Source organism: Amblyomma maculatum, chromosome 3, assembly GCF_055883805.1.
Source record: "Amblyomma maculatum isolate TAMU_Amacu chromosome 3, ASM5588380v1, whole genome shotgun sequence".
Lineage (NCBI taxonomy): Eukaryota > Metazoa > Arthropoda > Arachnida > Ixodida > Ixodidae > Amblyomma > Amblyomma maculatum.
The window spans coordinates 36,072,443-36,086,933 of NC_139346.1; the positions used below are offsets into that span (position 1 = coordinate 36,072,443).

At 46.6% G+C, this 14,491-nt stretch overlaps 1 protein-coding gene across 1 annotated transcript in view; it reads right to left on the reverse strand.

Moving 5' to 3' along the window:
• Positions 1–844: 844 nt before the first annotated feature.
• The window catches only part of LOC146194517 (uncharacterized), a 55,605-nt gene continuing 41,958 nt past the window's right edge, over positions 845–14,491 (reverse strand). The window contains exon 5 of the mRNA XM_084596577.1: positions 845–978. Coding sequence (XP_084452703.1) covers positions 845–978 — 134 coding nt within the window. The remainder of the gene's footprint in view (positions 979–14,491) is intronic.

Genomic DNA, 14,491 nt, shown 5'->3' on the forward strand with positions numbered 1-14,491 from the left:
AAGTACGACGGTCTTCAACCCATTCAGCAGACAATGCTGGCAGCATAAAGTGGCCCATAATGAACCCCCGTAAGAGAAGTCAACAATCACTGAAGCAAGAAAGAAAAGATAAGGAAAGTTATAAATTTGAATCAACACCGTCACGTTTATGATGGTGTTGATTGAATTGTATAATTTCGTTATCCTTTTTTTCTTGCTTCAGCCACGTAAAAGAAGTCAGCAGTCACTGAATCAAGAAAGGATAAGGAGAGTTATACATCTGAATTCATACTGTCATATTTATAATGGTGTTGATCAAAGTGTGGCTAAGATTGCGGCAGTTTTTAATTGAGTAAATACACAGAAACTGATATGACAAAGGAGAAATAAGAATCATTGAAGAAGCTTCATTATATGCTAAAAGGACACTTTGGAACAAAGCTCTCAAAGTAAGGTAACATAATTTGTTTAAGCTTACCGTATTCACAATAAGGCATTGTTTGTACAGCCTGCGCCAAGGTGTTGATCCTTGAGGCTCAGACCAGCTACCACGCTTTGCTTAGGCTACATATATGGCCATACAGGTAACTGAGAGGAATACAAAGAAGTAGGGTACTTCAGCAAAATTAATAGCTTTATTCGATACAATGCTGCTCTCAAAAATATTTATAAACACTTTACATTGTATAATGGACCATATCCACAAGCAAGGGTGGCCAACACCCATGTTGCACGTTTTTTTTCCTTGTCTTTTGATTCGAGCTTCTTTATGAACCCACACTCGCTCGCACAGTTTTCTGTTCTCGATGGCCAATGAAGCACTCATTTCAGCAGCGTTGCTGTATACGCACTGCTCATGCTTTGGTTAGAAGCCACACGTGCCCGAATCGTACACCTGGTACTTTGGCGACGATCCACAGTTTTCGTCATAGATGAACTCGCAGCAGTCGTTGGGCTCATTCAGTGTTCCACGTCTGCGCCACAGGGAGCATCCGCGACCTGTTGATTTAGACCAAACGAGGAGTGCTTTAGAGAGATTACGCATGCCTTGAACAAGGTCAGTTGAAACCGAAAGTTTCTGTAAACCTCCCCCTAAGTATTTCCTTATATGAACGCGCAAAATCGGTTGCCACCACTGTATGCCGGGAACTCTGTTTGGCCTATAGTTTAAAGGCTCTGTTTATTTAAGACCAGAGCCATACTTGGTTTCGTCATGGCGTAGAGAGGAAGCGTCTGCATCAAGATGCAAAAAATTCCAATCATGCATCGCTGGTTGTCATAGGAACAGTCCATTGTGGCGAGAGTGGGAGGACGGCATGCACAATAGAGATCCTTTAACAGGGAGTTGTTATAGGAGGAGCGGATAAGGCGCAGTAAGAAAATGAGACAGAGGAGAGAGGAAATCGCATTACCGGTTGCGTGAGGGTGCGCTCCGCAGGAAGCGTGGGAATCGGGCATCGCGCGCAGTGCATTGCGTGAGTGAGCTTTCACCTTCATGAACGTAGGCGGTATTATGTGACTCTGCAGAAGTTTTTCATGTGCATAAACTGCAGCCCCGTCGTGGCTATTACAGGAGAAAGAAACAATGTACACCATAATCAAGTGTCAACAGCAAAACCATGCAGTATAACGAATCAACCCCGGAATTCTGAAGTATGGCAATAATGTAAAAACGAGGTCTACTGGCAACAGTCAGAAACGAAAACCTAACAACTTGAGACGGAAACAGCATAATGAGGTATTTCCAATAGTGTTGAAAATATTCTTCATGTAACAACCGTGCATCACATCGTAAAAAATTTCAGCGCCCAATGAAACGAGGAAAGACACCCAATTTGAGCAATTATTAGCATGAGTAAAGAGGTGATACATTTAAGGATGATGCTCCGTGTACATCAAACTTTAGAACACTGCAGGTGTTCAGTCAATGACGCAAAGCAGATTTAATGAAGTTTATTGTGAAATTACTTTAAGCGGTCAATTTCGCCACGCGGACAGAACGTTGGAAATCTTTGGGTATATAGCGCCGATGATGGTAAATTATTTAGGTCATACTGTTGACAAACAAATGGCCCAGGTTTCCTTTGAACTTTATTTTATTGATGAAATCAGTTATGTATGTTGTCAATTTAGATTTTGAAGGGGCAACTAAAAGGCACATATCACGCAAACTAGGCACTTGATCGTAATGTTACATATTGTGAGAAAGTGCTTTGACCAACTCAAAAGACGTGAACAAAGAATGCCTAAAAGTATGAATTCGGACACATGTTTCAAAGCGTTACTCTTCAAGGCGGAAGATGAGCAAGAGGAAAGGCAGGGAGGTTAACTGATAAAACAAACCGGTTTGCTACCTTGCATTGGGGTAAGGGAGTGAGTGGATATAAAAGTGATGGGTAACAGAGCGATGGGTGAAGTCAGGATAGTCACATCACACCCATATCACGTCACATCACGTCACAGTCATATTATGTCACATCACAGCAAAATCACAGCCTATCGATCAGGCCCGTGGTTTTAATGAGGAGCAGTGCATGGGAGGCCTTCACCGTCGTCGCGGCTAGGGTCCTAGATTTTTTATTTCAGTCAGTGGGCGTCCATCTAGACGCTCCAGCGCACGGCAGAGATACTGGTTTTCCGCGCTGTATGTGGGGCACTCGCAAAAGTTTTGCCTATAGTCTCGTCACACCCGCAGGTTGCACATGCAGGGCTATTTGTCATACCTATTACAAACGAATAAGAGTTTGTGAACGCTACACCAACCCACAGGCGGCACAGCAAAGTTTATTCACGTCGATGTAGGCCAGGTGGAAGCCGGAGCTTCTGGTCAGGGTCCAGGGATTTTAAACGGGAGTTCGCGAATTGGCCAGAATTCTGCAAAGCGAGCGTGTGCTCCCGCACAATTACGGGAAGCGTGCCCGCTGCGTCTGCCCTGGAAAAGGGGATCAACACACAATCGCCCTCTTGGTGGGCGGTTCACGCAACCTCGTCCGCACGGAGATTTCCCGCTATGTCGCTGTGTCCTGAATGCCATTGATAGATGATGTCGTGTCCTTTATTGATGGCATATGTATGCAGTTTGCGTATTTCCGCCACAACTTAGTCATGGGCTCCACGGCTAGGGCTGCTTTCGAATCTGTGAAAATAGACCACTGCTGGGGGCTCTGCGGACTTATATGCCTAATTGCTGCACGAAGAGCAGTTAGCTCTGCGGCTGTCGAAGAACTTTGATTTCTGTAGTCCTGTCGAGGAGGACCATGGAGCCCGAAGAACTCACGACATTCACTGAGCCTCGGTGCAGACGTGCTAGCGGTTTCCATTCTGCTCATGGAAGTATTCGAGAGTCACCCGCTTTAGTTCTGTGGGCGATAGCTCGACATTCTTCCTGATTCCGGGTATTGAAAGAATCACGTGTGGTTTATGCAGGCTCTATAGTGGAGATAATGGTCTAGAGGCGGGTGTAAACTGGGACGGCACAATAGCTCGATGTGCACCAACGGTATCTGTAAACGGTGTACGTGGCTTGGCAATAGGAAAACTGGCCAAATTATGAGAGGGAACCCGAGAGTTGTGTCGGAAATATGCCCTCGGGGACATCAACTGTTAGGTAGGTAGCGATGGGGTGTTCCTGGGCAATTCATACTGTAGCAGCTGTAGAGTCACATTTCGGTAATCCCAGGCAGGTTCACAGAGCTTAAACTTGAAAGCTATGTAGAATACTTAGGTTGGTTTTATTGATAATTCCGAGTGAAGGTAATCTGTACCAGCGGAATCCCATGATTAAGGCATTGTGCAGCTGGAGCATGGTCCGCAATGACGCTCTCATGACCTTCTCCCAATAAAGCCAAGTACGTGATCACTCATTACTACTCTTCAAAGAGTTTCAGCTAGAATACGGGACCGCAGGATCTCAGAAAGACTTGTAGACTGATTTACGAATATATATATATATATATATATATATATATATATATATATATATATATATATATATATATATATATATTTCATCATGATCAGCATGAGCCGGTGTATGGCCAAAGCAGGGCAAAGACCTCTCCCATATTACTCCAACTAGATCGGTCCTGTGCCAGCTATATCTACTTGACCGCTTCCATCTTCTTAACCTCATCCACCCACCTAACCTCCCGCCTCCCCCTGACACGCTTTCCTTTCTTTGGAATCGAATTTTACCTTCACGACCGTGCGTTATCATCTCTTCGCACTACACGCCCTGTCCATGGCCATTAGGATTTAGGAAAGACAAATGCATTTCTTGGTTACGATATCTCCAGCCTCAATTTGCCTGAAATGTTTGCTTGATACAGATAATCTTGCAGATGCTTTTACGAGAGTGACGTATGCCATTTGTATTGGACATTTTAGTCAGTTCAGTTCAGTATTTCAGTCATGTCCGACTCTTCGTGACCCTATAGACTATATCACGCCACGCTTTCCGGTCTCTCACTACCTATCTAACCACACATAACTTCATCTGCAACGCCTCGAGGATGCCACCTAACCATCACGCTCGCTGCCTACCCGTTCTCCGGTGACCGTCAACATTTCACATCAAATCTTTCTCCAGCGACTCCTCTGTTCTCATCAGATGACCAAAGTAGCTGAGCTTTAACTTTAGAATTTGACCCTGCAATGAGCAGTCAGGGTTTATGGTCGGCAATATCGACTGTGTTGATCTTCTGGCAGCTCAAGGAACTCTGAAGAGACTCTGAAGACTCTCCGTCTTCGGCGGTCAGCCTTCTTCACAGTCCAACTCTCGCATCCGTCCGAAATCACAAACCGTTGTACGAAATCACGAACCCGTTAAAAAAGTCGACTACTTCATTTAAAACTGACGTCGACTCAGACCTCCTGCCTAATCAAAAACGCTGCCTAGAGATCGACTCTTTCCGGGTCTGTTTCGCAACGCCCTTAAAGGTTAGACAGACACCGCTCACAAAGCATCGAAGTATAGGACGAAAATCAGAGACCATTATGCCAGTCGTCTTATCGGGTCTCTCCAAAGGAGCGCGATGGAATTTGCCGACAAGTTCAGGAAATGCTCCAGGACGACGTGAGTGAGCGGTCGACGAGCCCATGGGCGTCACCTGTTCTCTTATTGGCAAAGAAAGATGGGACCTTACGGTTCTGCGTTGATTAATGGCGTTTAAACAAAGTTACCAAAAAAGACGTTTATCCGCTACCGCGCATTAATAACTCCCTAGACCGTCTGCGGCACGCCAACTACTTCTCATGGCTTGATTTACGCAGTGGTTATTAGCAGATAGAGGTGGAAGATGGAGACCGGGAGAAGACGCTTTTATTACCCCGGACAGTTTGTACGAATTCAGGGTGCTCCCTTTCGGCCTATGCTCGGCTCCTGCAACCTTGCAGCGGAGATAGACACTGTGCTTTCTGACCTGAAATGGCAATTCTGCCTGGTGTACCTGGATGATGTTGTTATTTTCTCCGACACTTTCGAGGAACACCTAAAGCACCAGAGCGCCGTTTTCGAGGCCATTTGTTCAGCCGGTCTGTCCCTGAAGCCAGAAAAGTGGCATTTCGCTTTCCAAGAGCTGGAGTGTCTCGGCCACAATGTGAGTGCAAAGGGCGTTAACCCAGACACCGACAAGACGGCCGCCGTCGCTGCTTTCCCCATCCCAAGTGACAAGCGAAGTGTGCGTCGTTTTCTTGGTCTTTGTGCCTATCGGTGATTTGTGAAGAACTTTTCGCGGATAGCTGGACTCCTAACTCGCCTCACAAAAAAGAACAAACCATTCTGCTGGAGCCAAGAGCAGCAACCGTCCTTTGAGAAACCATGAATTCATCTACAAAGTGCGCTTATACTTGGTCACTTCGACAATCAAGCAGGCACAGAACTGCACACAGACGTAAGTAACGACGGCCTTGGAGCGGTCCTTGTACAATGGCAGGATGGTTTTGAACGCGTATTCGCATACGCAAGCCGCACCTTATCCCGGCTCGAGGCGAACTACTTCACTACCGAAAAAGAGTGTCTAGCTATTTTGTGGGCAGGGACAAAATGTCGCCCCTACTTGCATGGCTAGCCTTTCTCAGTCGTGACGGATCACCACTCGCTCTGTTGGGTGGCGAGCCTCAAATATCCCTGAGGGCGTACAGCACGCTGGAGCCTTTGAATTTAAGAATTTGTTGTGACCTATATATCAGGCAACAAGCACAGTAATGCAGACTGTTTGTCCCGCGCGCTTCTGCATAACAGCAGTGAGTTCAAAGACGATAATTTTTCTTGGCGCTATCTGCACGCACACTTTCGCTCAACAACAACGAGACGACCTTTGAACTACGGCCTCTCATTCAGTATCTAGAAGAAATTAATCCAACTCCGCCCCGAATATTCTCGCGCGGATTGTCATCGGTCTGTTTACGAGACGCCATCTTGTACAAGAAGAGCTACGGGCCAACGGAAGCTGTTTATCTTCTCGTCGTACCTAAGGCTTTTCGCGACAAAGTCCTGCAGGCATCCTGCAACGACCCTTCTTCTGGTCACCTGGGTTTTCCACGAACGTTGGCCCGTATACGCCAAAAGTATTATTGGCTTAAGATAACTGCAAGGGTCTAGCGCTATGTGAAAACTTGTCGGGAGTGCCAACGTCGAAACACGCCACCGCCTAAGCCTGCCGGACTAATGTTGGCATGTATTTACTCGGCCTGTTTCCGGAGTCCTCGCTCGGTAACCGGTACATTGTGGTCGCCATCAACTATCTCATCCAATACTGTGAAACGAAAGCTCTTCCCCGTGGAACCGCTGCTTAAATTGCTACCATTTTTATGCAGAGAATTGTGTTTCGTCACGGTGCACCCGCAGTCGTTATATCTTACAGGGGAATGGCTCTCACCTCGGCGCGTACACGGGAGGTTATGCGACTCAGTGGCACAAGTCACCGGAGATCAACCACCTATCACCCGCAAACAAATGAACTGACCGAACAGCTCAATACGATAATCACCGACACGATTTCATGTAGGTCGACGAGGACCAACGGAACTGGGACGCAATACTTCCCTATATAACCTTCGCATATGATACTGCGTCGCAAGAAACGACGCACTTCGTTTCGTTTAGTCCAAGGCCGCGAAGCCATGACTATGCTGGAAGCAACGCTGCTTCCTGAACCACCGCCATGGGTGCTGATGAATTCGTTCTGCATGCTGAGGCCACTCGTAAACTTACTCGACAGCGTATGCGGCGCGAGGAAGAAAAAGATGCTTACCAGTATAATGTACGCCAAAGAAATGCTACTTACGAGCCCGGAAAACAAGTTTTTGTGTAGTGCCCAATCCGTCTGAGAGGGCGGTCTGCTTCCCCAGCTACCCATAACTACCAGTGTTCCTTGTTGCTCGGATCGCCAACAATTGGCGCCGAGGCCGGCGCCTTTTAAAGAGGGGGAGCAATGCCGCCTTCCTAATCAATCTTGTGGGTGCTTCATGTGTCTGGACTACATTACCGGACGTTCTAGCTGGCCTTAGCCATGCTAGTCACACCGGCGTTCTTCGGCTTCCTCTCTCGCGTTCCCGGCTGTCTTGGCCATGTACGTTCGCTCTTTAACCCTACTTTGGCTGCTGTGGCTTTTTGACGGTGACAATATTCAAACGTGACAGCCTGCCGTCACATGTGAATATAAGTCACTTTCGTCACGCTGTGCGGCCATTCATACCAAAGCCCCTACAATTTCAGACATGTATGAAACTGGGCCACGTTAGCGGAGCCTGCAGCAAAGCGAGTGTGTGCTCCAGGTGTGCCGAACATAAAGACGCTGAGTCATGTACTGCACAGGTTTTTCCGTGTTAAAATTGCAATGATGTCCATGACGCCTCACCTAGAGTTGTCCACGAATAAACATGAGTAGGCCGTAGTCAAGCAAATTGTTCGAGACAATTCATCGCACCGCGAAGCAGATAAGCAGATTATTCGCAGAAGACGTGCCCGACGCAAGAGGAATTCCGACAGGCCACTGCAAATTATAGCAGCGAAAACGTGCTGCTGGCGCCTCCTCTTCACTTTCTTCCGGTTCCACCATGCCCCATCGTGACAGATTCGCGCACTACGGACAATGAAGACGAGATGGCGTCAGGGTGAGATTCTTGGCCAGCTCTTCCACCATTACACCATCCTGAGGCACTTCGACACAAGATACCATCATTCAGCACATCCGCCACTCCGGACGGCCTTCCAGAAACAAGATCTGCAACTCCTTGTGATCTCAAGGACGGTGCTGAACATCGTTCGACCTCTGCTACAGACTCTGGAAATCCTAACTGCTCGAAGCGTCTTAGTGGGGCTGGACCCCCTCGGTCTAGCAGTTCAGGATCTTTAAATTACAATGCTTGGCCAACTTCCCACGTTTTGGGAGGAAGTTAGAGGAGTCCTGCTAATCCAGTCGAATGTAAAAGGCCTGAAGTCACGAATGTAAAGTTTGAGGGAGTAAGTTTCACCAACTACGTCCTGAAATAGGTGATGCAATCACACTCTCCGGGTACGTATCCTTTCTCAGTCCTACATGTGGAGAGCGCAGCAAAGTCTTGGTGACATCCGCACTAACATGACGTATGTTTGCTGCTCAATCTCACCTCAAAATAAAAATCAGTACGCATGTTTTACAGTGAAGACAAGAGCGATAGTATTCACACTGATTGCAGCTTATGTGTCTTCCTCCTCTCATTTGAAATGCGAAAAGCTGAAGGCCATCGTGGAAGCAACCTGGGCTTCTCGGATTATTGCTGGCGACTGTAATGCCCACCATTTATTATGGGGAAGTGCCATCATCATCATCATCATCATCATCATCATCATCATCATCATCATCAGCCTGACTATACCCACTGCAGGACGAAGGCCTCTCCCATATTTCTCCACTTAACCCGGTTCTGTGCTAGCTGCATCCACTTGACACCTGCGAACTTCTTAACCTCATCCGCCCACCTAACTTTCTGCCGCCCCAGCTACGCTTTCCTTCCCTTGGAATCCAGTTTGTTACCCTAAGCGACCATCGGTTATCCTCTCTTCGCACTACATGTCCTGCCCACACCCATTTCTTCTTCTTAATCTCCACTAGTATGTCGGTAACCTGAGTTATTTCTCTGACCCACTCTGCACGCGTCCTATCTCCTAATGTTACCCCTACCATATTTCGTTCCATAGCCCTCTGGGTTGTCCTCAACTTAAGTAGAACTCTCTTGGTTAGCTTCCACGTTTCAGCCCCATAGGCGAGTACAGGTAAGATGCAACTGTTATATACTTTCCTCTTTAGCGATACCGCCAAGCTGCTAGTCATAATCTGTGAGTGCTTGCCAAATGCGCTCCATCCCATTCTTATTCTTCTTGCTTTTTTCCTTTTCATGGACCATCACCGGCAAAGTAGGAATCTGACATTATTTGCTTCCGGCAATGATCTCTGTACACTAAATGATATCAGTTCAGATTAGCTACGCGGCTCTTCCTATATATCAGTTGCCAAGACCTGACACTAGTTTCTCTGTATTTGCACGAGTGTGTTCATTGGTTTTTGTTGCGTAAGTAACACTACGCCTGGTTTCAGCCCGTCGCGTAAACACGGTCGTTAGGTACGTTTGACTTTTAGAGCGACCGCAGATAGGACCGTCGCCGCGTCGCCGCGTCGGGGCAGATCGGGCTCTTCAAGCCGTCGGGTAAACACGGTCGGTAGCCACGCCGCGCTGCAGAAGAAGAACAGGAGAAGCTACGTCGGTTTTGCTTACGCAACCTACAGGGTTTAATTAAAGCTAAACCCCAGCTAAGTTTTTGATGTGAAGACCCATAGGATTGACCACATTTGCTTTCTTTATTGAAACTTTTATCGTCATGCTACATAGACCTTGACAGACCTTATTTGGTCCTATAGCCTGATTGGCTAGTAGCGCGTCCAATGGATCAGAGTACCAAAGAAAGAGCTGCAGCATGCGATCGTGCCTATAAATAAATGGACTTGGTGCATCCGCCCCAGCTATGCTCATGCCATCGACTCATTTCCGAAGCATATGGAGGAGGCTTGCAAATAAGCCCACACTGGCAGGTTAGAGGAGACTATTGGAAATGGTATGACTGTTGCTGCTAATAACATATCATTATTTAAAGTAGACGGTGACTTTGATATCGACCTAGAACGCTTGCGTACTCTTCAGCGGTGAGCAAAAAGCTGATACCGACGAACCAAGTACTTACCTGACCTTAGAGCAGCTAGACGTATGCAGAAAAAAATCTTGCGAAGAAGAGATAGACCGGCAGACCAGCGCTGGAAGTCCGTCTGGCTGCACTCGTATTCCAGAAAGCCCATGTCCCTCATCTAGCGGACTGTGCGCGGCCTTCGTATGCCTCCACAGTAGCCAGCCATTCTGTGCTTTGGCTATATATTAAGATCGTAAGAAGACTCAGATAGCAACTGACTTCTGTAGGAAATAATAATTACAACGAGTACTTCGGGTTCCCAGCGTATTTCTCCTACCTCACGGGAATCGGTGATGTCGTTTGTTTTTGCTAGGAACTCGGCTCTGCTCTTGCGAGATGTAGACACTCGCTTTGAACGCGAACGACTTCAGGCGTTCGCCTTCAGCGTTTCAAACGCTATAACCACACTTGGCTCGACGGTGCTGCTCCCCAGGAATTAAATCTAGTCGGCTTATACCCGTACTAAAAAGCAAGGCAATATCCGCTCGAGCTCACATCCTACAGGCCAATATAGCCGGGGTCAGTTGCGTGGGAAAGGTTATGGAAATAATAGTTTTAACGCACCTAAAGTGGTAAATCGAACAGCACAAATTATACCCGGGGCACGCCTCTATTGACAGCGTCGTTGACCTCATGTCACGGTTCAACCACAGATATGAATGGAACGCCTGTCTGTGGCACTCTTCGTTGATATGAAGCTGCCTACGACAAAGTATCCCATGAAGCCATCCCTGATACGCTGGAAACTGCGGGCATCGGTGGTGGGATGTTTGCGTGGATAGAGAGCTATTTTCCAGAAGAGCGTTATTTATTCAATATCATGTGACCTGACTCTTGCCTCGCTGCGGTTGTGCCGTGGTTAAGATGCCCGACTACTGTGCCGGCGTACCTGGGTTCGATTTCCACCGCCAGCGGCTGCGTTTCGATTGGAGATAAATAGAAGCGTCCGGATGCTGTGCGATGTCAGTGCACGATAAAGGTCCATAGCTGGTCGGAATTACTCCGGTCCACTACGGCTCCCCTATCTCTCTTTACACTTTCTTTCCTACCTTTCGTTCTTACGGAGCGGTTCAAGTGTACAGAGAAACAAGTATGATAGATACTGCGCCTTCTCTTTCCTGTGAACTAATTATTATTATTATTATTATTATTATTATTATTATTATTATTATTATTATTATTATTATTATTATTATTATTATTATTATTATTATTATTATTATTATGTGGCCCGACTCCAGCGCATTATACCCACCGTGGCATGCTCCAGGGTGGTATGCTCTGCATTACAATGTTTCATTTGCCCCTCAATGCGCTCCCAGAGAACCTCCCTGCCACCACCCAGATATCAAAGTACGGTGATGGCACCTGCCTTCGGGCCTCCTCTGTCATGCGTCTCCAAGTACGTGCAAAACGTCAACGGGGAGCCACAATAACTTCGTCTTTTCTTCAGAAGCAAGGTCTCAGCGCTTCACCAGAAACGTGAGCGCTAGTGGCAGTTACACGCAATTCTATGACTCAATGTCCGCTCTGGATTGATCGCCATATCATTTCTTACTACAAATCTCATCTTTTCTTACGGAATTTGATAGACCGCAATATCATAGAGCCCGCATTACAAGCATTAGTTTGATAGACCGCATTAGAGCCCCCTACTGAAAGAACTAACATCCATGACTCAATTACCCCGTTTTCTTGGCTGAAAATATGGGGCTCGTCATTTAGGCCATTCCTGAAGTTGTACAAAGCACTATATTTAGGATTCCTGCTGTATAGTACACTCGTACTTTCTAACACGTGCATGACTAATTTTCGTGCCCTCCAGGCAACCCAGGTTCAGGTCCTTCGCTCATGCCTGGTCTTCCTCGGTGGTCATCAACATTGGGAAATGTTGCACTCGCCAAAGACCATCCGTTTTCGATGAATATTGCCCTGGACTCCTTGCGAATACACATACGACATATTTCAAGGGTTCCACAGCATCATCTTGCGCAGTTGCCTCGGCGGAGACCACATTCTGCATTGTCAAAGATCATAGCAATGCAGCAGCCAATCATCCCAAAACAGTGCACTCCGGCAGCGCGACGTACATCGCCACTGTGGTATCTGCAGATCCCATGTGCGCGCCTTGCTACTCCGGGGATACCGAAGAAATCGAATTTGTCAACCCCAGTCCTTCAGCAACTGATACAGTTCTTGCTACATAATGCAATGACTATTGAGACTGTACTTACGTCTATACAGATGGCTCGGTGACACCTACTAGTTATGACTGCGCCGTCGTTGTTCCAGCGAGACAGACAAAATGTACCACATTTTTTTCGCATAAGGCTATCTCTACTTCAGCAGAACTGGCCGCACTTCGTTCTGCTGTAGAGTATATCTCTGAACAAACACCTCGGCAATGGGTTTGTTCTGTGTTTCCAAAGCTGCCCTACAGTGACTTCAATTGGTCTTAAGCCGTGGCAACAATGAGCAACTTGTAGCGGAAGTATGACATCTCCACCATCAAGCATAGAAGAGGGTCAGAAAAGCATCTTCCAATGGATACCAGGCCATAGGGGAATTGTTGGCAATGACTTAGCTGACGATGCTGCTGATCGGCTCAGGATACAACCAAAATTGTCCAGGTAACAACTGGCAAGAGATGACGCAGCACGGCACCTTCGACTGCACGCCCGAAACGTGACTAGACGATCATGGTCTACGCCAGAAGGCTGGATATCCCGCTCGCACCAGTTTGACCAGTTACTTCAACTGCAGGAGGTACCGCTCGGCCTTCCCTGCTGTGATGCAACAAAGTTGTGTCGCCTGTGGCTAGGAAAGGCTTTTAGAAATGCCTATTCCGATCTCATAGCTATGGAAGGCTCTCCAACGTGTCAGCACTGCCGGTGTGATGAAACGACTGGAGCGCATTCTTTGTGATTGCCCTCAGCTTGAGAGGCAGCGTGCCTTCCTTTTTGCTACACTTGTACAATCGGCGTCTTACAGAAGGTAATTTTCTGAGCCCTTAGACGACACCTTCATCAGAAAAGAAAGCAGTGAAGACACTTCTTAAGTTTTTAAAACACTCGGAGTTGAGCTGTAGACTTTAAGTGTGCTCCCGCTGCCCCATTTTATTGCAGATCTCTTAACATGTGACAAACTCCTTCCCTTGCCGCTCTTTCTTTCCTTTCCCCCCTTTGTTCCACCACCTGGGTATCACTTATTTAACCTCCTTAACCTCCCTGCCTTTTTATTCTTCTGTCTTACTCTCTTACCCTGAAATGCACAAAACGCAAGCCGCTTTCTTTTAAAGGCAGAAACTCTGAACTGAACGCGGTGGCTTAATGTGCTTACATTTTCTGGGACAGTGAGAAAAATTCAGGAGTTTTTGGAAATTACGTTTTAGAAAAGTGTAGAACAATAGAATACCGCTTTGGGTCTGAAACGAGGAGGCTGACAAAAAGAGGTCTACTTATGTTTAGGACACCACAAAAGTTGATGGAACAGAAAATTCTAGGCGCAACTTAAAGAGATGGGAACCGTGCTTAGTGGGTCAGAGAAATAGTTCGAATTAATAAAATTCTAGTCAAAATCTGGAAGGAATGGAAGGCGAGACATGTAATGCGCACAGAGGATACCCGATGGTCGCTAAAGGTAGCCGAATGAATTTCAAGGGAAGGAAAGGGTAGCTGAGGGGACTGTAGAAAAGTAGGCGGGTGAATGAGGTTAAGATATTCACATGGGTCAAATGGATACAGCTTGCACAGCACCGGGTTCATTGAAGAAATATGAGAGCCAGAAACGCCCGCCTTTTCGGTGAACAGATGCACGGGATCCTCTTTACGGTTACCCGTCGTAATTCTATGAGGCTTGAGAACAAAGATAAAACTTAGACCGGTCAACCCATGAAGTACGCGTGTCAGTGTGTGATTAAGAAATAAGTTTGAGAAAGACACTTGATTTTACAAACAATTGCTAATTTATAAATAGTAGTCCAAAGTACACTGCATAATAATTGAACACACACAAAAGAAACCGGCCCGACACGATAGTGACAAAAAATCCCTCAGTAACTGATAAGAGGAAAAACCGATAATGAACCAACACTGCGATAAATGAAGACTATAAAAATAACAAGGCAAGTATTCCAGATATAGTAACTAGGGGCAAGTTACACAGAAAACAGCGTAAAATACTAAGCCAGATGAAGGTTGAAACAAAGGCGAAAACAGTATTCAATTAAACGACAGTTTGTGTCAAAAGAAATTTCACGCATTCTTGTTCGATGAGGCCTCGCAGTCGCAG